This window comes from Rhinoraja longicauda, chromosome 25, assembly GCF_053455715.1.
Source record: "Rhinoraja longicauda isolate Sanriku21f chromosome 25, sRhiLon1.1, whole genome shotgun sequence".
Taxonomy (NCBI): Eukaryota; Metazoa; Chordata; class Chondrichthyes; order Rajiformes; family Arhynchobatidae; genus Rhinoraja; species Rhinoraja longicauda.
Window position 1 is genome coordinate 19,019,558 of NC_135977.1, and position 26,065 is coordinate 19,045,622.

Consider the following 26,065-nt stretch of genomic DNA (forward strand, 5'->3'; position numbering starts at 1 on the left):
GTTTGGGTGGAACTCAGAAATGAGAAAGGTTTAGCAACACTTATAGGGGTGTATTATAGACCGCCAAATAGGGAACGAGAATTGGAAGAGCAAATATGTAAGGAGATAGCAGATATTAGTAGTAAGCACAGAGTAGTGATTGTGGGTGATTTCAATTTTCCGTACATAGACTGGGAATCACATTCTGTTAAAGGACTGGATGGTTTGGAGTTTGTAAAATGTGTGCAGGATAGTTTTTTGCAGCAATACGTAGAGGTACCTACTAGAGAAGGGGCAGTGTTGGACCTCCTGTTGGGAAATGAGACGGGTCAGGTGACGGAGGTATGTGTTGAGGAGCACTTTGGGTCTAGTGATCACAATGCCATTAGTTTCAATATAATTATGGAGAAGGTCAAATCTGGACCAAGGGTTGAGATTTTGGATTGGAGAAAGGCTAATTTTGAGGAGATGAGAAAGGATTTAAAAGGAGTGAAATGGAACTTTTTGTTTTATGAAAAGGATATAATAGAGAAATGGAGGATATTTAAAGGTGAAATTTTGAGAGTACAGAGTCTTTATGTCCCTGTTCGGTGGAAAGGAAAGAATAATAATTTGAAAGAGCCGTGGTTTTCCAGGGAAATTGGACACTTGGTTTGGAAAAAGAGGGAGATATACAATAAATATAAGCGGCAGGGAGTAAATGAGGTTCTTGAGGAATATAAAGAATGTAAAAGGAATCTTAAGAAGGAAATTAGAAAAGCGAAAAAAAGATATGAGGCTGCTTTGGCAAGTAATGTAAAAGTAAACCCCAAGGGGTTCTACAGATATGTCAATAGCAAAAGGATAGCGAGGGATAAAATTGGTCCATTAGAGAATCAGAGTAGACAGCTATGTGCTGAGCCGGAAGAAATGGGGGAGATATTAAACAATTTCTTTTCTTCGGTATTCACCGAGGAGAAGGATATTGAATTATGTGAGGTAAGCGAAACAAGTAGAGTAGTGATGGAAATTATGAGGATCAAAGAAGAGGAGGTACAGACACTTTTGAAAAATATAAAAGTGGATAAGTCTCCAGGTCCTGATAGGATATTCCCTAGGACATTGAGGGAAGTTAGTGCAGAAATAGCAGGGGCTATGATGGAAATATTTCAAACGTCATTAGAAACGGGGATGGTGCCGGAAGATTGGCGCATTGCGCATGTTGTGCCTTTGTTTAAAAAAGATTCTAAAAGTAAACCTAGCAATTATAGACCTGTTAGTTTGACGTCTCTGGTGGGAAAATTAATGGAAAAGATACTTAGGGACAATATATATAATTATTTGGATAAACAAGGCCTGATTAGAAACAGTCAACATGGATTTGTGCCTGGAAGGTCATGTTTGACTAATCTTCTTGAATTTTTTGAAGAGGTTACCAGGGAAATTGATAAGGGCAAGGCTGTGGATGTTGTCTATATGGACTTCAGTAGGGCATTTGACAAGGTTCCACATGGAAGGTTGATTAAGAAGGTTAAATCGTTGGGTATTAATAGTGAGGTTGCAAGATGGATTCAACAATGGCTGAATGGGAGATACCAGAGGGTAATGGTTGACAATTGTATGTCAGGTTGGAGGCCAGTGTCTAGTGGAGTACCCCAAGGATCTGTGTTGGGTCCATTGTTGTTTGTCATTTACATTAATGATCTGGATGATGGTGTGGGAAATTGGATTAGTAAATATGCAGATGATACTAAGATAGGTGGTGTAGTTAATAATGAAGTAGAGTTTCAAAGTCTACAGAGAGACTTGGGCCTTTTGGAAGGGTGGGCTGAAAGATGGCAGATGGAGTTTAATGCTGATAAGTGTGAGGTGCTGCATTTTGGTAGGACAAATCAAAAAAGGACGTACGGGTAAATGGTAGGGAAATGAGGAATGCAGTGGAACAGAGGGATCTGGGAATAACTGTGCATTGTTCCCTGAAGGTGGAATCTCATGTGGATAGGGTGGTGAAGAAGGCGTTTGGTATGCTTGCCTTTATAAATCAGAGCATCGAATATAGAAGTTGGGATGTAATGTTAAAATTGTACAGGGCATTGGTGAGGCCGAATCTGGAATATGGTGTGCAGTTCTGGTCGCCAAATTATAGGAAGGATGTCGACAAAATGGAGAGGGTACAGAGGAGATTTATCATATCATCATATCATATCATATATATACAGCCGGAAACAGGCCTTTTCGGCCCACCAAGTCCGTGCCGCCCAGCGATCCCCGCACATTAACACTATCCTACACCCACTAGGGACAATTTTTATCTTTACCCAGCCAATTAACCTACATACCTGTACGTCTTTAGAGTGTGGGAGGAAACCGAAGATCTCGGAGAAAACCCACGCAGGTCACGGGGAGAACGTACAAACTCCTTACAGTGCAGCACCCGTAGTCAGGATCGAACCTGAGTCTCCGGCGCTGCATTCGCTGTAAAGCAGCAACTCTACCGCTGCGCTACCGTACCATACCCAGGCTACTAGAATGTTGCCTGGGTTTCAGCACTTAAGCTACAGAGAGAGAGGTTGAACAGGTTGGGTCTTTATTCTTTGGAGCGTAGAAGGTTGAGGGGGGACTTGATAGAGGTTTTTAAAATTTTAAGAGGGACGGACAGAGTTGACGTGGGTAGGCTTTTCCCTTTGAGAGTGGGGAAGATTCCAACAAGGGGACATAGCTTCAGAATTGAGGGACAAAAGTTTAGGGGTAACATGAGGGGTAACTTCTTTACTCAGAGGGTGGTGGCTGTATGGAATGGGCTTCCGGTGGAAGTGGTGGAGGCAGGCTCGATTTTATTATTTAAGAGTAAATTGGATAGGTATATGGATAAGAGGGGATTAGAGGGTTATGGTCTGAGAGCAGGTAGATGAGACTAGGTCAGAGAGAGTGGTCGGCGTGGACTGGTAGGGCCGAACGGGCCTGTTTCCGTGCTGTAGTTGTTATATGGTTATATGGTTCACTTGTACAATGTCAATTTCTCTGGGTGAATCGATGTATTCATGCAATTTTCACAAACGTACATTAACTTAGATTGTGTTTGTATTTTGTTTGTTCTTGTACATGTCCTTGTATACCTCCAATCTAAATTTGATTTGACATGATATATTAACTTTTAATTTAAATGTGCTGATTATTACTTCTAATCTCCTGTATAACTATAGATGTGCTGTTGCAAAAATTAACAGTAGAATGAATAGCTGGAAACTATACCAATAATTGTGCAGATGTTGTTTTTTATGGCAAAGTACAAATGAATTTTGTAGTGTTCATTTTTCTCTTATGGTTGATACAGATTTCAAGAAAAATAAAAATACGTTTCACATAAACATCTATACTGCCTCAAATGGAGGGAAATATTGCAAAATCCTAGATAAATATCTAGAAAGTTAACATTTTGAACCAAGGTTACAAATTGGAAATAGAAAATATCAAACCCCACCCTGACTACAACTTGCATTTGTTGTCCTGGGCACCAAAATCTTGGATTCGAAAGATAATTCAATAATGATTGTTTAGCATAATTGATGGGGTGCCAATAAATCAGCTGTTTTGTCCCAGTTGATGTCCAGCTTCATAAAAGTGGTTGGCAGGAGAATTGGCAACGTTGAAGCATTAAGCGTGCTTGAATTCTGTTGTTGGAGATGGTCATTGCTTATTACCTTCGTGGTACATTGGTTCCTTGCCACTTATAAGCCCGTGTTCGAATGTTGTCTGAGTCTTGCTGCATGCAGGCTTGGATTCTCCAATTGCTCAGGAGTTGTGAACGACATTGAACGTTGTCTTCCCCATTTCTGACTTTATGATGGAAGAAAGGTGATTGTGGAGCGGCAGAAGATGATTGGGCCGCGAGGCCCTACAGTGATGTCCGAGGGTGAAGATGGCAGACTGCCAAAACCCACCACCATCATTCAATGCACAAAGTGTGAACCTGGTCATTGGAATGTTTTACCTTGATGCCCATTGGCCTCCTCTTTATTAGGGTACCTTGTTGCCTCACTGCTGTCAACTGCAAACAATGTCACCTTATCTCCAGAATTTAGCTGGAGTTCCTACAGCCTTTTGTTGGTTTTTTTGCTTCTGATTCTAACATCACAATTTCTTGTGTCTCCATTTTACTGCTTCTTTGCAAGCCACCTCAAAGTATGACTACTGTGAAGAAGTTCTCTCTCTAACAGAATCTAATGATGGGTCCTGATGCGTAGCAACATCTCTCCATTTCCTCCACAGATGCTGCCTGACCCACTGAGTTCCTCTGGCCTTTTTGTTTGTTCCAGAATTTAGCTGTTTGGTCCATATTTGGCCAAGGCAATGATGAGGTCTTGGTGAAATGCAAACTGGCCATCAGTGAACAGGTTATTGGTGAATAAATGTCACGTGCTAGTATTGTTGATGACCACTTGCAACACTCTTAATTAGTCACTCAACACGATATTTAGCCCATGTAGAAGTATTATAGGAATATATCCCTCAGAATATAACATTTGCTTTTCCATATAAAGCAATTCAGTAGTTTTATTTTTTATTTTAGTTTTATTTCCACATTACTCCGAGAACTAATTACTTTTTAATCTGTACAATGATAAAGATTTGCTGCACATCTGTTGTAAATTGTGATTATAACTACATTGCTTGTTTGAATCACTATCCACTGGGTTATTGGAGAGGCAACAAAAATGATCAATGTGTAAATGTTCAATTTACCCACTTTTACGTGTGATGTGACAGTGCATCAATGATAACTCCAGAATCTAAGATGGGCATGTGTGTGTAAAAAAACAACACGTTTATACCTCATGATATTGTTAGCAGCTTTTAGTGGCATGCAATTTACAATTTCCTGATACTTACTGGCTTGATTAACTCATGTTTGTAAGGTGCTGTCACAGGGAAAAATGAGCCTTGTTTGTAATGGCTGCTTTAATCATGCACAACCTGTTTAAATATTTAGATTTATCACGCGTACATCCAAAATTAAACAGTTCAAACTTTTATTCTTGCCAGATAAAAATCTTACAGTCGCTATTGACGGTGATGTTGAAGAGGCCAAGGCACTTTCAAGACCACCAGAGGATTCCCAAGGTAATAAATAAATAATATTTCAGACTTTAGAATATCATTTCAAAAAAGTCATTTTTGCTTTGGTTAACATACAAGAGTTATCTTCTGCATGGCAAGTTCATTGTTCTGTTGCTGGTACAGATGACAATTAAACAATCTCGACTCTCTTGATCTGTTTGTTAAATCACGTGGACCAGTGAGGTGTCAGATCTCGTTCAGTGTTTGTTTTATTGGAAATGAAGTCATTGGCTTCAGATTGGAAAGGAATTATGCGCCCGTGTTTTGCTCCACATCATCCATTATTCCAGCTAAATAGGAGTAGGTGTTATTGCCAGTTTTCATTTGTCATGGTTCTTTTCTTTGACTTTTAATGCAGATGATGAAAGTGACTCAGATGCAGAAGAGGAGCAGGCAACAACTGTGAGTAGCAGTAATTTCAGCTGAGGCTGATTAACTCAGATTGTATTTACTCTCACTGTTGCATTCCTACAAAAAAATCACAAGTAGTGCTCCTTTGACCTGCAAACCCATACGACCTTGGGATGTAGGAGACCTTTGATTTATAATCCCTAAATATGCATCTATACAATTATATCCTCTAGCAGCTTGTTCCATATACCCATCACCCTCTGTAAGGAAAAGGCTGCCTCGCGGTTTCCTATTACATATTTCCTCTCACTTAAAACAGTGAATGGTTTTTGTTTGGAAAAATGTGCATAAAACAGTTTCCGTGTGTCACCTTTAAACAATTATATTTTTGCTGCTGCAACCTTTACATGACAAGAAAAGCTCATCTAGTTAGCCATCCATTCAATGATCTCCCAAAGTGACAAGGTGCCTCTTGAAGGCACATCTCAATGAGCAAGTGAATACTATGATTCCTGACAGGTGTCAGCCGCTTTGTAGCCGCTTCCCACGACAGTAGATTGCTGCAGATTTGTTTATGTTGGACGGCACAGTAGTGAAGCGGCAGAGTTGCTGCCTTGCAGCGCCAGAGACCTAGGTTTGATCCTGACTTCGCGGGCTGTCTGTACGGAGTTTGTACGTTCTTCCTTTAACCGCGTGAGTTTTCTCCGGGTGCTCCGTTTTTCTCCCCACGTTTCAAGATATAACATGTTTGTAGGTTATTTGGCGTCAGTAAATTTGTAAATTGTCCCTAGTGCGTAGGATACTTCTAGTCTACGGGGTGATCGCTGGTCGTCGCAGACTCGGTGGGCTGATGGGCCTGTTTCCCCGCTATATCTCTACATCTAAACACTGTCCACTTGCTTCAAGTGAGTTTAATGCCCGACTTCTCTGCTCTTGGGGCAGTGATGGGCATGTTCTTTACATCAAATGCCTTCCATGATTTCCAAACAGAATATTAATTGCTGTTTCCCAGATTGGACAATGTGATTGGAAGCACATGCACATCTACTTTAAACTTTCCACCCTCTCACTTTAAAACTATACCCTCTAGTCTTTGACATTTATATCCTGGGAAATGTCAAACATATTTAACAAAGATCTTAATATAATTGTCTTTCTCAGGCAAATAAGTTCTATGTTGCAAAAAAAAACCTAGGAGTATCTATAATTGAGAAGCAGCTTCATAAAGGGAAATGCAAAGGTTCTTAAAGTATAACCCAGAATAAATATCATAAGAAGATACTCAGAATGATTAGTAGAAACATGGAACTGCAGATGCTGGTTCATAAGCTTTCTAGTAAAAGTGATTGGTCCTTTATCTCAAACCCAGTTATAATAATAATAATAATACATTTATTTTATATAGCGTTTTCAAGATACTCAAAGACGCTTTACAAAGCGAACAAGACAAAAACAAACAAACAAACAAACAAGAGATTTGTCCTGATTATATCTTATTGCAAAGTTATGATATATTTTCATGACCAGCTGTTGTGATAAACATATTACCCTCCTACGTGCAGCTGGTTTTAAGTCAACTGGGAGTATAAATTATTGCCCAAACTATTGATCTGTTTTCAGAAACGCCGTCGCCCAACCCTTGGCCTGCAGCTGGATGATAAACGCAGGGAGATGTTAAAACGACACCCTCTGTCCATTACTTTAGACCTGAAATACAAAGGTGAGAACTGACCATCTCTTCATCACACTAGCAATGTGAATGACAAAGTATGTGTCTCTAAAATCACAGAAACCATCTGGAAAAATACTCTGGATAAAGCAACTGTTTTGCCAGTTATACAGTACAGAAACAAGCCCTTCAGCCCAACTTGCCCATGTCGACCAAGATGCCCCATCTACACTAGTCCCACCTGTCCACATTTGGCCCATATATTCCTCTAAACCTTTCCTATCCATGTACCTGTCCAAATGTCTTTTAAATGGTGTTATAGTACCTCCCTAAACAACTTCCTCTGGCACCTCGTTCCACATACTCACCACCTTCTAAGTGGAAAAAATTGCCCCTAAAGTTCCTGTTAAATCTTTCCCCTCTCACTTTAAACCTATGTCTCCAGTGAATAACATCCTAGATGTTGTATTTAATATACAATCCCCTTGCTTTCTATTGTGCTCCCATCAGATGAAGATTTATTTCACCATTTATTACTAAGGGTGGAACTGCCATAGAGTCACACAGTGTGGAACCAAACCATTGGGCCCTACACTCCCACCCTGACCATTGGGCACCCATTCACATGAATCCTACCTTCCAGTTCTTGGCCATTTGCTTTCTATGCCTGGGTGGTTCAAGTACTTATCGGGAGACTTCTTAAACACTGTCAGCAACTGTTTCCATCACTCTCGCTTTTCTTTGAAGCTTTATGTTCTAGATAAGTAATTTGCTCAACTTTAAAGACCACCTGGAACATCCCCAAACATTTGTATTCCCCTGGTATTTGTGTTTCAATTGTCACAATTAAAATGTTTTTTTAAAGCTTGATTGGTTTTATGTCACTTGAACATTCTGTGCAGATTCATATGTCTAAAATGTGGAATTATTGCCTAGTGCTGGAATTGAAATACTAAAGGGTGCATCTGATGTGACTGAATTTGATAGCTTTAGATGAGTGAGTTCCAAAAATACTTTGTGTTCCCACTTTTGTGGTATGGATATATTGAAGTGCACTTTGGTCAGATTGATAGCTTTGTTTTTAACCTTCATTTATCTTGCTCATTTGGCAGATGGCAGTGTTCTTCATCTCTACTTCTATTACTTGATGAGCCTCAATATAGTGACGGTGAAGGCCAAAGTAACTACAGCTACAGAGATGCCTGTGGCCATCAGTGCAGGGTAAGGGCTCGGGGAAGTGAACTGTTAGGATTGGTGTTCAAAACAATGTTTCTGCTTTGTATTGGTTGAGCACATCACCTAAAATGCACCAGAAATATGCTACTTCGTCATGCATGCGGAAACAGGCCCTTTGGCCCAACTTGTCCACACCGATCAACATGCCACATCTACACTAGACTCACCTACCTGCATTTGTCCCAAGCACTGTATGCTAGTCAACATCATTCATAAATGTCACTGCAAAGTCCTGGCTTAGCATTAAAATACTTCCACGACACATTGAAATATCTGGCTTTCACCTAATTATACCAAATATTACATTTCATTATATATATAATATTTTGTTTTATTGCTCATCTTATACATGAATTTGTGGATAATCTACATATTTCTTTAAATATTTTACAAATGTAGAGATCTATTGTCTCCAGCCTCACTACTGAGCTGCCTGTATCCTGGGGATCATGGCAAGAAGACTCCTAATCCAGCTAATCAGTATCAGTTTGATAAAGTTGGGTGAGTATCTTATTTCATTACTTTTCACTTCTGTGTGTCGATGGAAACAACATGAGAACTTGGAGTATTGTGTTCAGTTTTGGTCACCCTGCTATAGGAAAGGTCGCCTGAAACTAGAAAGAGTGCAGAGAAGATCTATGAGGATGTTGCCAGGATTCGAGCACCTGACCTGTAAACAGATGTTGGGAAGGCTAGGTATTTTAGACATTAGATTTTACTTTAGAGATACAGCGCGGAAACAGGCCTTTCGGCCCACTGCTCTGCACCAACCCGTAGTGTAAGAAAATAATTGCAGATGCTGGTACAAATCGAAGGTATTTATTCACAAAATGCTGGAGTAACGCAGCAGGTCAGGCAGCATCTCAGGAGAGAAGGAATGGGTAACCCATTCCTTCTCTCCTGAGATGCTGCCTGACCTGCTGAGTTACTCCAGCATTTTGTGCACCAACCAGTGATCACCCCGTACACTAACTCTATCCTACACACTGGGGAAAGTTTACTATTTTACCCAAGCCAATTAACCTACAAACCTGTACGTCTTTGGAGTGTTGGAGCCACACGGTCACAGGAAGAACGTACAAACTCCATACGGACAGTGCCTATAGTCAGGATTGAATCTGGGTCTCTGGCGTTGTAAGGCAACAACTCTACCGCTATGCCACTGTGCACTTAATTCTTTGGAGCGCAGGAGGCTGGGGTGTGATCTAATAGAGGTGTATAAAATCATGAGGGGAATAGACAGAGTAAGTGCATACTCTTTTCCCCAGTTTGTGAAATCAAGAGCTAGAGAGCATAAGGTGAGAGGGGAAAGAGTTAATAGGAACCGTAAAGGCAACCTTTTCACACAGAGGATGGTGGGTATATGGAATGAGCTGCCAGTGGAAGTGGTTGAGGCAGGTGCAGTGACAGCATGTAAAAAGACATTTCCTATCCATGTACAAATGGATTTGATTATTCTTTACCTGTGATTCCCAAAATATGCATTTTAATGAGGCATGTCAGAAGAACAGAATTCAGGGTCCAAATGTTCTTGTATCATGTCTCTTTTTTGGTCGGGGAGGGAAACTGAACTTATTTTTCTTTTTTCCAGCATCTTAACTTTTAGTGACTACATTAGCGATCTGGGGCACCCCTATGTTTGGGTTCAGAAACTCGGAGGACTGCATTTTCCAAAGGATCAGCCACAGGTGAGCTTTCAGAACTTGAGAGAGGGGATTGTTTAAATGTTAGTGGCAGCAAGTGTATAATATCACAAGATTTTGTTTGGATTTAGTTATAACATTGCAGTACACTGTATGTGAGGAGTGTTTTTGGTGAACATGCTAAGATTTTGTATCTAGCAAAAAAATTACGGTGAACGGTTTTTGTCACTCGACTTGCCATTGGGGAAACAGTAAACTATGGAGACGCAGACATGATGACATGGATAGGAAAGGTTTAGAGGGATATGGACCAAGCGCGGTCAGGTGGGACTGACTTAGATGGGGCATCTTGGTCAGCATGGACCAGTCGGGCTAAATGGCCTTTTTCCGCGGTGTATGACTCAATGACACTGGGAACTGTGGATGAAGAGGGATCCCTGCCCATTCCTTCCACAGTTGCTACCTGATCCTCTGAGTTGCTCCAGCACTTTGTGCGTTACTAGTAAACAGTCTTTGTTTACTAAATGTGACATAATTTCATCCTTCTATCAAAGACCCCAGAAATATTTAAACTTTAGCCGTGGCCAATAGAGCATTGTGTCTGCTCCATTAAATAATAAATGAACACTGGCCTGTCCACTCTCCCATCAATTACTTTGGACCTTACCTTTTGGACATTTTATTTTACTCTATGATATTTGTAACAAATAAAATGAAAAAAAGTGCATGACTGTTAAATGAGAGCAAAGCTCGTAATTGTAGCGATTGTGGTTGTCGATGTAAATCATAGCCCTGCAAGTATTAGGATGACTTACAAGTGAGGAACTTGACTACTGGTGGCAAATCAGAAAGAAAGGAGTACACCCTCCATCTCGGAGTGCAAACCAGAATGTATTTGGTTGCACAAGGATCACGGAAATCTAAAACATTTCTTCAAATAGATGACAGTTTTAATTGGATCAGTGGATAATTTAGTTTTGTTTATTATTATTGTCATGTGCACCGTACAGTGAAGAGCATTTTGTTGCGTGCTATCCAGTCAGCGAAAAAACAACATGATTACAATCAAACCGTCCACGGTGTAGAGATACAGGATAAAGGGTATAACCTTTAGTGAAAGATAGTTCAAAGGTAAATGCCGCTGTTGAAATAGAGAATTAAAAGAGTGGGGCGATTGTATATGTTAGCAGATCCACTTCAGGGACAAGCACACAAAGAGTCACCTGCCCCTTTGATGCCATCTTGTTTTAAGATGCTGTTGAGAATGAGATCAGTGTTCTGATGAAAGATCGTTGAGTGAAGAATTAACTCTTCTTTCTCACTCTGCTGAGTATTTTCATCATTTTCGCTTGAGATGATTAGGTATTTGAAAGGGAAGGTGAGGAGTAATTGGGAGGTAAACAAGCTGAGGCAAGGCCATAATCTGATGACATGGAGTTAAAGGATTGATGGAGAGAGTCAACGCCCATTTACTCTATTCACCATAGAAGAGGCAGCATTTAATGCTCTTCTTCACTTGTGTTGGAAATAATAATCCATGGTCATCTATAGATCACACGTAGGTTTCCTTCTTTGAATACCGTGAGTGAAAAGTTGTGTTTTTATGGAAATCTAGCCATTTTCTATTTGATCATTACATAACCTGATAAAGTATGAGAAGGTTAGAAAATATTCTCCCAAAAATATGCTTTTGGGATATATTCCAATGTTGTTGCAGCATGAATTTTCACAAATGTTTTTATTTCCACTCTTGCCACAGAAATCCATGTTAGCAGACAATTCTTTGAGTGCAAGTCACATGGAAACTACAATAAAACTGCTTCGTGTCAGGTTGCAATCCCGACTGGCTCTGCAGAAGCAATTTGCTTCACTCGGTGAGTACAAACTGGTTTCCAGGAGCCATGAAACCTCTGTTACGGTTAAGCCGTGTCGTGCCAAAGTGGAGGCTCAGCTGATCACAAGAGCACAAGAACAGGCCGTATAGCCCACAGTGTTTGTGCCGCACATAACGCCACGATAAACTAACCACCTCTGCCTGCCATGATCCATGCTCCTCCATTCCCTGCATATCCATGTGCCTGTCTAAAAGTCTCTTGAAGGTCACTATCATATCTGCCTCTACCATCATCCCTGCCAGCGTGATGCAGGCACTCGCCACTCTCTGTCGGGGAAAAAGCACCTTACCCCACACATCTGAGTCTCGACCCGAAACATCACCCATTCCTTCTCTCCAGAAATGCTGCTTGTTCCCCTGAGTTACTCCAGCTTTTTGTGTACATCTCCTTTAAACTTTGTCTCTCTCACCTTAAAGCTATGGCCTTTGATATTTCCACCCTGGGGGAAAAAAGTTGTTCCGCTTCTCTAATCTATCTATGCCTGTCATATTTTATATATTTCTGTCAGATCACCGCTTAACCTCTGGCGTTCTAGAAAAAACAATCCAAGTTTGTCCAATCTCTCCTTATAGCTAATATCTTCTAATCCAGGCAGCATTCTGGTACACCACTTCTGTAAAATGAATCAGGATGACAATGAAACTAGTCGGGAACTAGGATGGGGGAGGGATGGAGAGAGAGGGAAAGCAAGGGTTACTTGAAGTTAATATGACAAATCAATATTCATACCACTGGTTGCAAGCTACCAAAGCAAAATATGTGATGCTGTTCCTCCAATTTGTGTTGGGCCTCATTCTTACAATGGAGGAGACTCCATTGGAGGACACTGGAATTTAGAAGGATGAGAGGGGATCTTATCGAAACATAAGATTATTAAGGGGTTGGACACGTTAGAGGTAGGAAACATGTTCCCAGTGTTGGGGGAGTCCAGAACCAGGGGCCATGGTTTAAGAATAAGGGGTAGGCCATTTAGAACGGAGATGAGGAAAAACTTATTCAGTCAGAGAGTTGTAAATCTGTGGAATGCTCTGCCTCAGAAGGCAGTGGAGGCCAATTCTCTGAATGCATTCAAGAGAGAGCTAGATAGAGCTCTTAAGGATAGCAGAGTCAGTGGGTATGGGGAGAAGGCAGGAACGGGGTACTGATTGAGAATGATCAGCCATGATCACATTGAATGGTGGTGCTAGGCCGAATGGCCTACTACTGCACCTATTGTCTATTGTAACTTGTAAGTAACAGTTGTAAGGACCATGGTATTTATATTCAAAAATTAGTATTTTCAATTTTGGTTTATGAAGTGGAACTTGTGCATGCCCAGTGAAATTTTATTGGCTGGGGAAATATATTAGTGGGTTAATCAGCTGAACAAATAACGATAGGAATCACAATGTTTGAGTTGCTACATGCCTTACAAAGGTAGATTCATACAGCACAGAAATGGGCCCTTCAGCCCAACTTGTCCATTCCGACCAAGATGCCCCACCTAAGCGAGTCACGTTTGTCCGTGTGTGACTCATACTGTTCGAAACTCTCCTATCAATGTGAGGAAGGACATTCTTGTTGTTGAGGGAGTGCAGCGTAGATTCACGAGGTTAATTCCCAGGATGGCGGGACTGTCATATGATGAAAGAATGGAGTGGCTGGGCTTGTATTCACTGGAATTTAGGATGAGAGGGGATCTTATAGAAACATAAAATTATTAAGGGATTGGACCCGCCAGATGCAGGAAACATGTTCCTGATGTTGGGAGAGTCCAGAACCAGGGGCCACGGTTTAAGAATAAGCGGTAGGCTATTTAGAATTGAGATGAAGAAAATCTTTTTCACACAGGGCGTTGTGAATTTGTGGAATTCTCTGCCTCAGAAGGCAGTGGAGGCCGATTCACTGGGTGCATTCAAAAGAGAGATAGACCTCTTAGGGCTGGTGAAGTCAAGGGGTATGGGGAGAAGGCAGGAATGTGGTACTGATTGTGGATGATCAGCCAAGATCACATTGAATGGCGGTGCTGGCTCGAAGGGCCAAATGGCCTCCTCCTGCACCTATTGTCTATGTATCTATATAATGTAGCAGTCCCAAGTATCTTTTAAATGCTGTCATGGTACCTGCCTCAACGACCTCCTCAGGCAGCTTGTTCCATATGAGTACATCACCTTGTCAGTGATCGTGTCACTTCTCCGCCAAGATAGTTGTCATTTTTTTTTAATGAAAAAAATAAGAATCTTCTCAATTGGTATAAGTGGATAAAGAACCGGAGGCAATTTCCACCATGATCTTGTGTCCGTGGGGATTTGCTTTCCATGGGGAAACTAATTGTGCAGCATTGGAAATGGCAGAAGCTGATCGCCAAGCTATTTGCTGCAGTTCCACATTGAGTGGCTCGTGGCTATTGAATGTAAAAAATGAGATGTGAAAACTTTTGCATTGTTCTTCAGTTTGGGTTGTGAATGTTAAAATTAGCATTATTGGAAGTGCATAGATCCTGAATCCTGCAGATATTATAATTCAGAAATATTCAAATATCAATAACTTTGCCTATTGAAGAATTCAAGAAAATCTAACAAGCATGTAATTGTTTTATTGATTCCCTGGATTTATTTGATTTGATAAATCTATACTGATATTCCCGTGTTGTTCCTTTGCAGAACACAGTATTGTTCCAATATCCAGTGAGTGTCAACATCTTTTCCCAGTGAAAATCATATCCAGATTGATAAAATGGTGTGCCATTTCATATGACGACTATGTGGTATGTATCAAGTGTTAATCTCATTATTTTCAATATTTATTCCTCCTAACATCCTTACTCTTTCAAGGCTTTGCCAACGGCGATTGATGTTAGCGTCGTTTGTAACTATAATCAATTATCACCAATGGCAGGAACATTCAATGTTTGAAATAAGAGGTCAGCCATTTTACAGAGATTAGGTTTATTATTGTCGCATGCACTGGGGTACAGTGAAAAGCTTTGTTTTGCTTGCTATCCAAAATGGATCAGATCAGATTTATCGTTTGGATACAAGGAACTGCAGATGCTGGTTTACAAAATAAGAGACAAAGTGCTGGAGAACATGAAGAACATGGATAGATGATGTTTCTGGTCTGGACCCTTCATTCTGAAGAAGGGTCCCAACCCGAAATGTCGCCTATCCAGGTTCTCCAGATTTGCATGCCTGACCCACTGAGTTAATACAGCACTTTGTGTCTTATCTGATGCACCATTCATTGATACAATCAGTTTAAACACGTACAATTGATAAAGCAAAGGGGAAATTGCAGAGTACAGGCAATTAGTCAATACTTTTCTCCAGGAGTGCCAAAGGGTAGTCGAAGCAGTCTTTCACTATTGTCATGGCAGAGGTGGAGAACTATCGATAAGCAATAGAGTGGGGCAACGCTTCCTGGCAAGGCTGGAATCGGATTAGCCGTGATTCATTTGAACAGCAGTGCACACTCGATGGGCCGAATGAGCTGAGCTGTTGCTGCTCCAATAGAGCATATGTTCCTACATAGTGACCAAAAGTCACAATGACCTTTATATTTGTGCTAAAGCCAGGATATCTTGTGTCCCCGAGTGGGTGTTCCGAGGCAAGTAAAGGCAAACATCTGGGACCAAAACTCCATCTTGTACAGTACAAACATGGTTTAAAGGCCAAGGGAGAAAGAACCACGATATGACGGACACTAAACCAACTGAATCACAGTGTGCTTTTCTCCTGAGTGGCACCAATTTCTCCTGAGCTACTATCTACCTCATTGGAGATCCTCAGACTATCTTTACTCATACGTTACTTGACTTTGACTTGCACTAAATGTTATTCCTTTATCACATATCTGGCCACTGTGGAAGGATCGATTGTAATCATGTATAGTCTTTTCGCTGACTGGATAGCATGCACCAAAAAGCTTTTAACTGTACCTTGGTATACGTGGCAATAAATAAACTACTACTACTACTAACCTAGATATATTTAAAGGAGTTGTAGATAAACATATCAAGAAGAAAAAGGTGCAGTCATACTAATGTGTGAGGAATTCAGCTGATGCAGTGTTTAAATATTGACAATGATCATTTCAATAGTTTGCTTTTGTGCGTTTTTCTGTGTTTTTATTGTTAAAGTTAATGCAGTTTACGACATCCATTGTTTCAAGTATTATGTGGTCGCACTGAATCATTTCCTGGAGGTGATGTTTCACCACATATACTTTTGTGGTACCTCTTGACTACTATAATACTTGAATACCTCTTATATTCTGTCATAGGTTCTGCCTTTTACCAAGCATGTCATAGAGGCAGACATGGCTCACGAGACTGATCTCTTCTTCTCAGCTTTGATAGAACGAGGAACAGGTAAGGGGCAGGTTTCGGTAAAGCTAGCTATATCTGAGCTCAATGCCATTATTGTGGTTGCTTAACCTTTAAAGGTTTGGCCAGTTACACGTTGATCATTTTTGCAGTACACGTTTAGGTACAAATAACATGGATAATCAGTTTGTAGGAAATGTCACGTGGCTCATTGAACATCCTCTGCCCATCAGAATCATGGGGAATTCTGTCCTTGTAACCACTTACATGCGCCAATTACTGTGTCTTGAACTCACTGGTAAATGGTTTCACTTTAGTTTAGTTTAGAGATACAGCATGGAAACAGGTCCTTCGGCCCACCGAGTCCATGCCGACCACTAATTCTATGTCATCCCGCTTTCTCATTCTCTCCGCACACACTGGGGGCAATTAACCTACAAACCCACCATCTTTGGGATGTGGGAGGATACCCACACGGTCAAAAGGAAAATGTGCAGACTCCACACACAGACAGCACCAGAGGTCAAAACACTGGTATCTGGTGCTGTATTCAGATAATTCCCCAAACTCTGCTTTAGAATTCTAAGTTAATCTGTTTTCTGACTAATTCTTATTTACCAAATCACTTTTTGGGAAGTATGTCATGTCTTAATTGCCTCTCAGTTTTCAATTTAAAAAAAAAAATTATTTCATAACATCGAAAATCTACTGTGTGGTATGGCGGGGACTAAGGACAATGCAAAAACATTTAGAGCGATCAGGAGAATTAAATTATATTTGCAGATGCTGGAAATCTCAAATAAAAGCAGAAAACATGGGAAACATTCAGTGGGTCATTCTGGTAGGGACACACAGTGAATGTTACAGGTCGAAGATGTTTCATCAGAACTAGGAGAGAAAAACAACAAGTTAATTTTCAGAGCAGCTATAGACGTAATGTTCCCTACTCCAAATTGTAAGAAACAGTGAATATAGCTCTGATGATTGCAATTTGTCATAGAGATTGAGTTTGTCTTTGATTAAACAGTTGCTGTGTTAACTTATAAGCTTTTTTTTAAAAAACATTTAGCAAAACTGCATGTGGCTATTGTGCTGAATCCGGGTTATTCAACCATCCCGCCCATCTTCTGTGTATGTTTAAACTGGAAGGGAGAGAAATCAAGTCGTAATGATGATAATCTAAAGGTAAGGTAATAAGTTGGTAACTATTCCATGGTGCAAAAGTTTAGGAGCCAGTCAATTATAGTCTTAATCGTATACATAGTCATAGACCTGATCAATGTTGAAACAGGCCCTTCAGCCCACCCTATCCATGCTGACCAAATTGGCATACTGGGCTAGTCCCATTTGGCTCATAACTCTCCAAATACTTCCTATCCATATACATGACCGAATGCCTTTTAAAAGACACAGTATTCATTTCTGTAGCTTCCTCTGGCTTCTGTCTGTTTCGATAGTTTCCAATTATTGTGTCCACTACCATAGCTTCTTCCGACATGATTTGGAGTTCAAGTGTAGGAGTACATAAAATCTGAATATATGTTTAATTTTTCTTCCAAAAGTTTGAAATCAATTAATAACACATTCACGTGCAGTTAAATAAAGGCTGTTTTGATTTTGTTTTAGTGACCCATGTTAATTTTCAAATCACGAATGGCAACATGTATAGTTTGTCAAGAAATCCCTGATGCGGTGCTGGAAATGCTTTCAACGGTTTTCCTTTGCACCGGCTTGTGCTTTTCTTTGGCCTGGAATACTACCCAGTTCCCAGTGCCTTGGTGTTTAGTGTCATTTTCTTGTTTCGGCATACTATCTCCAACCTTCAGGCAACGTATGGGAATTACAAAGCTGTCATCAATGCGATAGACTGTCTTGCAACATTATTTTTGAAGTAAATGAGTGGAAAAACAATAACATGGTTCTTCTCCACAAAACTACCTACCACCGAGCTTCAATGCAGGGCTCCAAGATTGGTTGACCTCCTTACAATCTCTTTGGAGACAGTCAAGATCCCTTTCAAAACCTTTCATCACCTCTCTGGAGGGGGGAAAAAACTTGCTCTCAGCCTTTCTGTCCATGTAAACTAGCAGTTCATCTTCAAACTCCCCTTCCAAACTCCTTGAGCACATAGCTTCACAAATACATGCCTATGTTTTTCATTTCTCCACATTTCAACCACTCCGATCACAACTGTGTCCCTGCCACTGCATCAATACATAGAATAGTACAGCACAGGAAGAGGCCCTTCGGCCCATAAAGTCTGTGCAGAGGATGATACCAAGCTAAACTAATCTCTGTCTCCACATGATTCATATCCCTCCATTCCCTGCATATCCTGCAGATGCTGCCTGACCCGCTGAGCTGCTCCAGTACTATTGTGTCTATCTTTGGTATAAACTTTGGTATAACTTTGGTATAAACTTTGTTTCTACCCTTTTAATCATGAATAGTCTTTTCGCTGACTGCAGAGCATGCAACAACAACAAAAAAAGCTTTTTCACTGTACCTCGGTGCACATAACAGTAATAAACCAAACTTAACTATTCAATTGATTGGTGGTTCCAATTACGTGTGCTTACCTGACCTCTATGTGGATTGTTCTCAGGCTATGGAAAGCGAAGTTAATGTATGTTTCAAGGAGTTGCTGGGTCCCAAGCCAGGCCATCAGCTGCTGACTAATCAGATCCAACGTCTGTGTATGTGCCTGGATGTGTATCTGGAGACAGAAACTCATGACAGCAGCGTGGAGGGACCAAAGGAATTCCCACGGGAGAAGATGTTTCTGCGGCTTGTTAGGTAAATTCATTTTATCGATACATAAAATTACTTCCTCCAATATATATTCCATTTAGTTCAGAGATACAGCGTGGAAACAGGCCCTTCGACCCACCGAGTCAGCGCTGATCAGCAATCATCCATATACTAGTTCTATCGGTGGCACGGTGGCGCAGCGGTAGAGTTACTGCCTTACGGCGAATGCAGCGCCGGAGACTCCGGTTCGATCCTGACTACGGGTGCTGTACTGTACGGAGTTTGTACGTTCTCCCCGTGACCTGCGTGGGTTTTCTCCGAGATCTTCGGTTTCCTCCCACACTCCAAAGACGTACAGGTATGTAGGTTAATTGGTTGGGCAAATGTTTTTTTAAAATTGTCCCTAGTGGGTGTAGGATAGTGTTAATGTGCGGGGATCGCTGGATGGCGCGGACCCGGTGGGCCGAAGGGCCTGTTTCTGCGCTGTATCTCTAAATCTAAATCTAAAAAAATCCTGCACACTAGGGACAAATATTTTTCATGGAAGCTGATTAACTCACAAACCCGCACATCTACGGGTTTGTAGGTTATTTGGCCTTTGTAAATTGCCCCTAATGTGTAGAGAGTGTAATAGAATTAGTGTGAACGGGTGGTCGATAATCGGCATGGACTCAGTGGGTCAAGGGCCTATTTCCAAGCAATATCTCTAAACTGAAATTTCTTGTGGTTTTGGATGGAGCTGTTCCCAAACCATGCTGTGGTGCATCCAGAAAAAGTGCATTCTAGGTGCATCTGTAGAAGTTGGTGAGAGTTGTTGGGGACTTACCAAACTTTTAGTTTAGCTTGCTTCCTAAGCCTTCTAAGGAAGTAGAGGCATCGGTGTGCTTTCTTGGCCATTGCTTCGATATGGCTAGTGCAGGACAAGTTGCTGGTGATATCAACTCCGAGGAAGGAAACGTGTTGAATTAATTTTAATGTAAAGGCTTTATTTTAATTCCCATCTGTGCATTAATCTTGGTGCTCTTACTCTTTATTCCTGCCCCCGACAGAGGTCCGAATCGAATCAAGCCGTTTAAATATAACCATCCTCAAGGTTTCTTCACACATCGATGACTCAGCAGAACTTGAACAAAGTTGGCGAAGCCATTAACATTATCATGGACCCTTCACAGGAATTTGGCGTTTCGACATGAAACAAAGTAAACTCCATCCATCGGTGTTACAACTGTGTGCTTTAAAATTTGGATTGAATGTGATAATGATGCATATTTTGTTTGGGACTTGCTTTTTGTCTCCCAAAATATGAACACGTTAACAATTTAGATGTGGATATGTTGGCATATGGTGTACAGTATCCTTTTCAGTTGTCATTGAAATTTAATTAAGTTGACATTGAGTCTAATTTACAAATAGCTGTCTTTAGCTGCTGAGTTTTTTAAAGTCTAGTTTTATTATTGAAAAGATTTGTAAAACATTTAAGCCTTTTTTTGTCACACGACTGGCAGCAATCCATTAAAGCTTTTTGTCTTGTAATTGCAGAGTTGAGTATTTAATTGTCATATGTACTGAAACGGAACAATGAAACTCTTACTTGCAGCAGCTTAACAGGTCTGTACACACAGTACGCATAGATAACACCCATTCCTTCTCTCCTGAGATGCTGCCTGACCCGCTGAGTTACTCCAGCTTTTTGTGATATAAACAAATCAAGGTTGAATAAATAAATGTTTTTTTAAATTATTAGAAAAAAGTTTGGCATCCATCACAGTATATGATCTCAAGACAACAGTTGACTGATTATGATATTAATGAGCCTAAGAAAAGTTGAAAACAATGAGAATCGAGAATTAGACCATCATAGGAACGTTAGTTGTGGTTCATGGTGGGAATCGTCCCAGTTACCTGGTGCAAGAATGCAAGAATTGCCTTTGGCAATTTCCAGCACCCTATCATTATTGTTTGCTTCATTATAAGATTAGAAATGGTAATATTCCATAATGAATATGCAATGAATGACTGCCTTGCAATTCCGCAGTTAAGGAGGTAGGCATGCCTGGGACAACAAGCCTTGAACCACATTCAGGTTTGGGCTCTTGAGCGGTATGTGAGATTCAATGCCACACGAATAACAGGCGATGGATGACCATCTCCTGTGATGGCCTCCCCATTGTAAAGTAACCCCATCACTGGCATTGGCCACCACTGACTAACAATGTAAAAGACCAGTGCAGAAAACCGATCAACTAGAGAGCTGACTCCCTCTCTCTCAAGCTGCTCCATGATCTTCAAGAGAGCAGAGGTGTAATGGAAAATACTCTGCTTGGTGATGGAGCTCTGACAATTCACAGAATGTACTTTGGTGATGATTGATGGATATAGCCATGAAAACGGGCCCTTCAGCCCACTTACCACGCTGACCATCAATCAGCCGTTCACGCAGGTTCTATGTTATCCCACTTTTTCATCTACCCCCTGCACACTAGGTGCAATTTACAGCGGTTAATTGACATGCAAACCCGCACGTCTTTGGGATGCGCGAGGAAACCGGAGCACCTGGAGGCAACCCACGCGGTCACAAGGTGAGCGTACAAACTCCACACGCAGGCAGCACCCGAGGTCAGGATCGAACCCGGGTCTCCGGCACTGTGAGGCAGCATCTCTGCCAGTCGCTCGAAACTCCTTGGAGTTATTTGTATACAGATCATATGAATAAGGTAAAGCACGATTTTGTTCTCCAGAGGTGACTGGCACAGATTGGAAATTATTAAGGTTATAGAGCATTTCTTATGTTGAGGATGCCTTGGGGATATGTATTTTGTTGAAGCCTTTTTCATACATTCACAGCGAGTGGAATATAGATTTTCCTCTGGCTGTAATGAGTCCAGAGCAACCATTTGACGGGACATGACAATACCTTGGGAATCCAAGCAATTTAGTCCGAATCCTTCCTCTAAATCTGCTTGCAATGTCATCAATTAAAGTTGCCTGAAAACACAGATGTAAGAAATTGTATCTAACAAGCATTGCCTGTAGGACATTTATTTTAATTTAATGTCTGTGTATATCACTCCCATTGACAATAGTTTACAATCTCAAAATTAATTTTTGTTTGCTAGTTCATGGAACAGTACAGCACAGGAACAGGCCCCTCTGCCCACAATATCGGTGCCGTACATGATGCCAACTTAAACTAATCCCCTCTGTGTCCTTTCTGTACTTGTGCTCAGTTGCAACCAAGTCATTACACTGTTCTTTGGCAGCTCCAAGGATCATAGAACAAGAAGGGCCCACAATGTCCATGTCGAACATGATGCCAAGTCCAACTTTTATCTGCCTGCACATAATCCATATCCTTCCATTCCCTGTTTCAAGGTTGACCTGCTTCTGCTCTCACCTATCCACGTTCTCCAGAGATGCTGCCTGACCCGCTGAGTTACTCCAGTACATTGTGTCTTCTCAAAATTGTAATAGACCAATCAGAAACACCTTAGAATTCTTGCCAACAGCTTTCTTAATATGCTATTCTTCCTAGGTTTAATGCAACGGGTTTCTTTTTGGTCCCAAGTTAATCACACGTCATTTTGTTTTAAATTATCCAACAAAATCCTTGAATTTCCGGAATATTGCTTTGTCTTCGTTACTGGTGTGGATCGAATGTCTGTTTTTAGCCACCTGTGGATTAAATATAATTTCACCCAATTAATAAATTAATTCCCAACGCATTCCCAGGATCTTTGTAGGCCGTGACTTTAAGAAGCTGAAATTTAGTGAAAAGGATGTAACGTTATTTTTTTTTAAAGATTTCCCATCTCCTTAGATTTGGTAGCAGGTAGTTCTGAATTAAATCAAGACAGTTAGTGCTAAATATTCCATTGCAATCTTCTATCCCACCACTATCTCCAGGTCCCTCAGGTCGGCCGATATGGGGCTACTCACTATCCCGTGGTCTAGGCTTAAGCTCAGGGGTGACCGCGCTTTTGCGGTTGCAGCTCCAAGACTGTGGAACAGCATCCCCCTCCCCATCAGAACTGCCCCCTCCATCGACTCCTTTAAGTCCAGGCTCAAAACCTATTTCTACTCCCTAGCGTTTGAGGCCCTCTGAGGGGGCGCTGTGAACTGTTTATGTATTGTGCTGTTATGTTTATGTGCCATTTAGTTGTTCGTTTATTAGTACCTGAACTGATGTACAGCACTTTGGTCAACGAGGGTTGTGTTTAAATGTGCTATACAAATAAAATTGACTTGACTTGACTTGACTATTCTTTGAGTATGGACTGCTTGAAATAACTATCAAGTATCAACATTAAGTACAGGTCCACCACCGATTTTCCAGCACCCTTAGTTCCAGGGACTTTCTGGATTATCCCTTTTGCAAGACCAACAGAAGTCACGGCTTCTGAAAGCAGTCAAACAGTACCCGAATGGTCTGCCTAGGCAGTAGGGGAGCTGAGATACTAGCTCACAATGTCGCCCTCGGAGATCAGCTATGGGATTGGACCTGCTGGCCCTGGCTGCAAGGGGCAAATTCGAAGCGCCGATCAGCCACAGAAGTCGAATTGGCCATCTCAGCTACACAGGCACAACTTGTTCGGGGGGATTTCTGGGGGGGATGAGTGGTTTCAAGTGCCCTCTTGTAATGTTGCCCAGATTTTAATTAATTTTATTTAAGTTTTAACAGAACTCATACATTTTACATTTCATAGTAAGCAATAATAACTACATTATAAATTCGATTATACACGTATTGTTCTGTATTATCTCCCCTCCCACACACCCCCCTTCCCCCCACCCCCCAGTTAAAAAGAAGGAAAAAGAAAAAGAAAGAGAAAGAAAGAAACCTGGAGTCCAGAAGGAGACACTTCCGGGTAATTTCTTATTAAATTCTTATTAAAGGTATCAAAACAATCCTGAATTTAAATATTTCCAATTCTTAATCCTAGCTTTAAAATGAATGGGTTCCACACCTTCAAGAAGAAGTCATATCCATTTCTCAGATTATACGTTGCTTTTTCTAATGGGATACAACTACGCATTTCTGCATACCATCTTTCAAATCTTATTTCATTTTGATCTTTCCAAGTGACCGCTACACATTTTTTTGCTACTGCTATTGCTATTTTGAGAAATCTTTCCTGATGTTTATCTAAAATTAGCTTTGGTAATATTCCTTTTGTATCTCCCAATAAAAACAACCTTGAATCCATTGGTATGATCTTATTCATCAATTGTTCCAAAAAATTTTTTAGGTCTTTCCAAAAAGGAGTTACCTTCTGACATGCCCATGTAGAGTGTAAAAAAGTACCCACGTCTTGGTTGCATCTAAAACAAATTTCAGATGAGTTTGGTTTTAAATTGTTTAATTTTTTCGGGGTTAAATATAGTTGATGTAAAAAATTATATTGTACTAAACTATATCTCACATTAATAGTATTTTTCATACTATCTAAACACAGTCTTTCCCAACTTGGTTCATCAATGATAATATTAAGATCTGTTTCCCATCTTTGTCTTGATTTTTGAATTCCTATCTTTGGACTAGATTTTTGTAATAATTTATAAATTGATGATATAAAAAAAAAATATTCCCTTGCCCTGAATCAAGGATTCCATTCCTTTAATCTAAAATAGAGACATTGAATTACCTAACTTTTCCCTTAAAAAAGATTGTAATTGATAATAGAAAAAAATACTATTCCCTGGAATTTGATATTTATTTCTCAATTGAGAAAATGTCAAAAAGTTATTTCCTTCATAGCAATCTCCTATATTTTTAATACCCTTCTGTTCCCAGACTTGTAGTATTTGATTATTCCAAGCAAACGGCAATAATCTATTTTTTACTAATGGAGTTTTAGCTGTTAAAAAAAATCTTTTATCATTAACTTTAACTGTTTTCAACAATGTATTAATTAAATGTTTTAGCAAAGGTGACTCTTTATCCTTAACTAATAGCTTCGCTTCCCATTTATATATAAATTCTTCTGGGCATAACTCTTTTATTTTATCCATTTCAATTTTAACCCATGCTGTTTTTCCACCCTCTTGATAAAAGGATGAAATAAAACTCATTTGTGCTGCCAGATAATAATTTTTAAAATTTGGTAATTGCAATCCACCTAATTCAAATTTCCATGTTAATTTTTCCAGAGACACTCTTGGCATTTTACCTTTCCAAAGAAAATTCCTCACAATTTTGTTCAATTCTTGAAAAAAATTATTTGGCAAAGGTATAGGCAGTGTTGAAAATAAATACTGTATCCTCGGAAAAATATTCATCTTAATACAGTTCACTCTCCCTATCAATGTAATTGGAAGATTCATCCATTTCTTCAGTTCCTCATCTATTTTTTTTATTAGTGGTTTATAATTTAATTTATACAAATTATTTAACTTATTATCTACTTTAACTCCTAAGTACTTAATGCCTTCTTTTTGCCATTTAAACTGACTTTTTCTTTTACATTGATCATAATTGCCTTCAAAAAGAGGCATTATTTCAGTTTTATCTTTATTAATTTTATATCCTGATACTTTCCCGTATTCTTCCAATCTGAAATATAATTTTCTTAAGGATTCCAATGGTCTAGTAAGACAAATTAAGACATCATCTGCAAATAAAGTAATTTTGTGATCTTCCTGATTAACTTTAAATCCTTTAATGTCTGAATCTGATCTTATTAGTTCTGCCAGAGGTTCAATAGCCAGTACAAATAGAGCTGGTGACAAGGGACATCCCTGTCTGCTAGATCTTTCCAAATTAAATGGTTGAGAAGATTGGCCATTTGTCACCACTTTGGCTTTAGGTTGTTTATAAAGAGCTTTTACCCAGTTAATGAAACCATTCCCCAATCCATACTTCTCTAATACTTTAAATAAAAAATCCCATTCTAACCTGTCAAACGCTTTTTCAGCATCTAAAGCAACTGCTACGCTTAATTCCTTTCTGTTCTGTGCTAAATGTAAAATACTTATAAATCTTGCTACATTATCAGATATTCTCCTTTTTTTGACAAATCCAGATTGATCCTCTTTAACCAACTTAGGTAAAAATTCTGCCAGTCTCTTTGCCAAAAGCTTGGCAACTATTTTATAATCTGCATTCAACAGTGATATTGGCCTATACGACGATGCTTTTGAAGGG

The 26,065-nt window shown here is 40.1% G+C and overlaps 1 protein-coding gene across 2 annotated transcripts in view; it reads left to right on the forward strand.

Moving 5' to 3' along the window:
- Positions 1-23,144, forward strand: part of thoc5 (THO complex 5) — a 38,944-nt gene extending 15,800 nt beyond the window's left edge. For both annotated transcript variants that reach the window (XM_078421515.1, XM_078421516.1), the window contains 12 exons: positions 5,002-5,079; positions 5,435-5,478; positions 7,048-7,147; positions 8,209-8,317; positions 8,732-8,833; positions 9,924-10,020; positions 11,735-11,849; positions 14,513-14,616; positions 16,131-16,218; positions 17,243-17,358; positions 18,779-18,969; positions 19,974-23,144. In XM_078421515.1, coding sequence (XP_078277641.1) covers positions 5,002-5,079; positions 5,435-5,478; positions 7,048-7,147; positions 8,209-8,317; positions 8,732-8,833; positions 9,924-10,020; positions 11,735-11,849; positions 14,513-14,616; positions 16,131-16,218; positions 17,243-17,358; positions 18,779-18,969; positions 19,974-20,037 — 1,208 coding nt within the window. In that variant the 3' untranslated portion in view covers positions 20,038-23,144. The remainder of the gene's footprint in view (positions 1-5,001; positions 5,080-5,434; positions 5,479-7,047; positions 7,148-8,208; positions 8,318-8,731; positions 8,834-9,923; positions 10,021-11,734; positions 11,850-14,512; positions 14,617-16,130; positions 16,219-17,242; positions 17,359-18,778; positions 18,970-19,973) is intronic.
- The last annotated feature ends 2,921 nt before the right edge of the window (positions 23,145-26,065 follow it).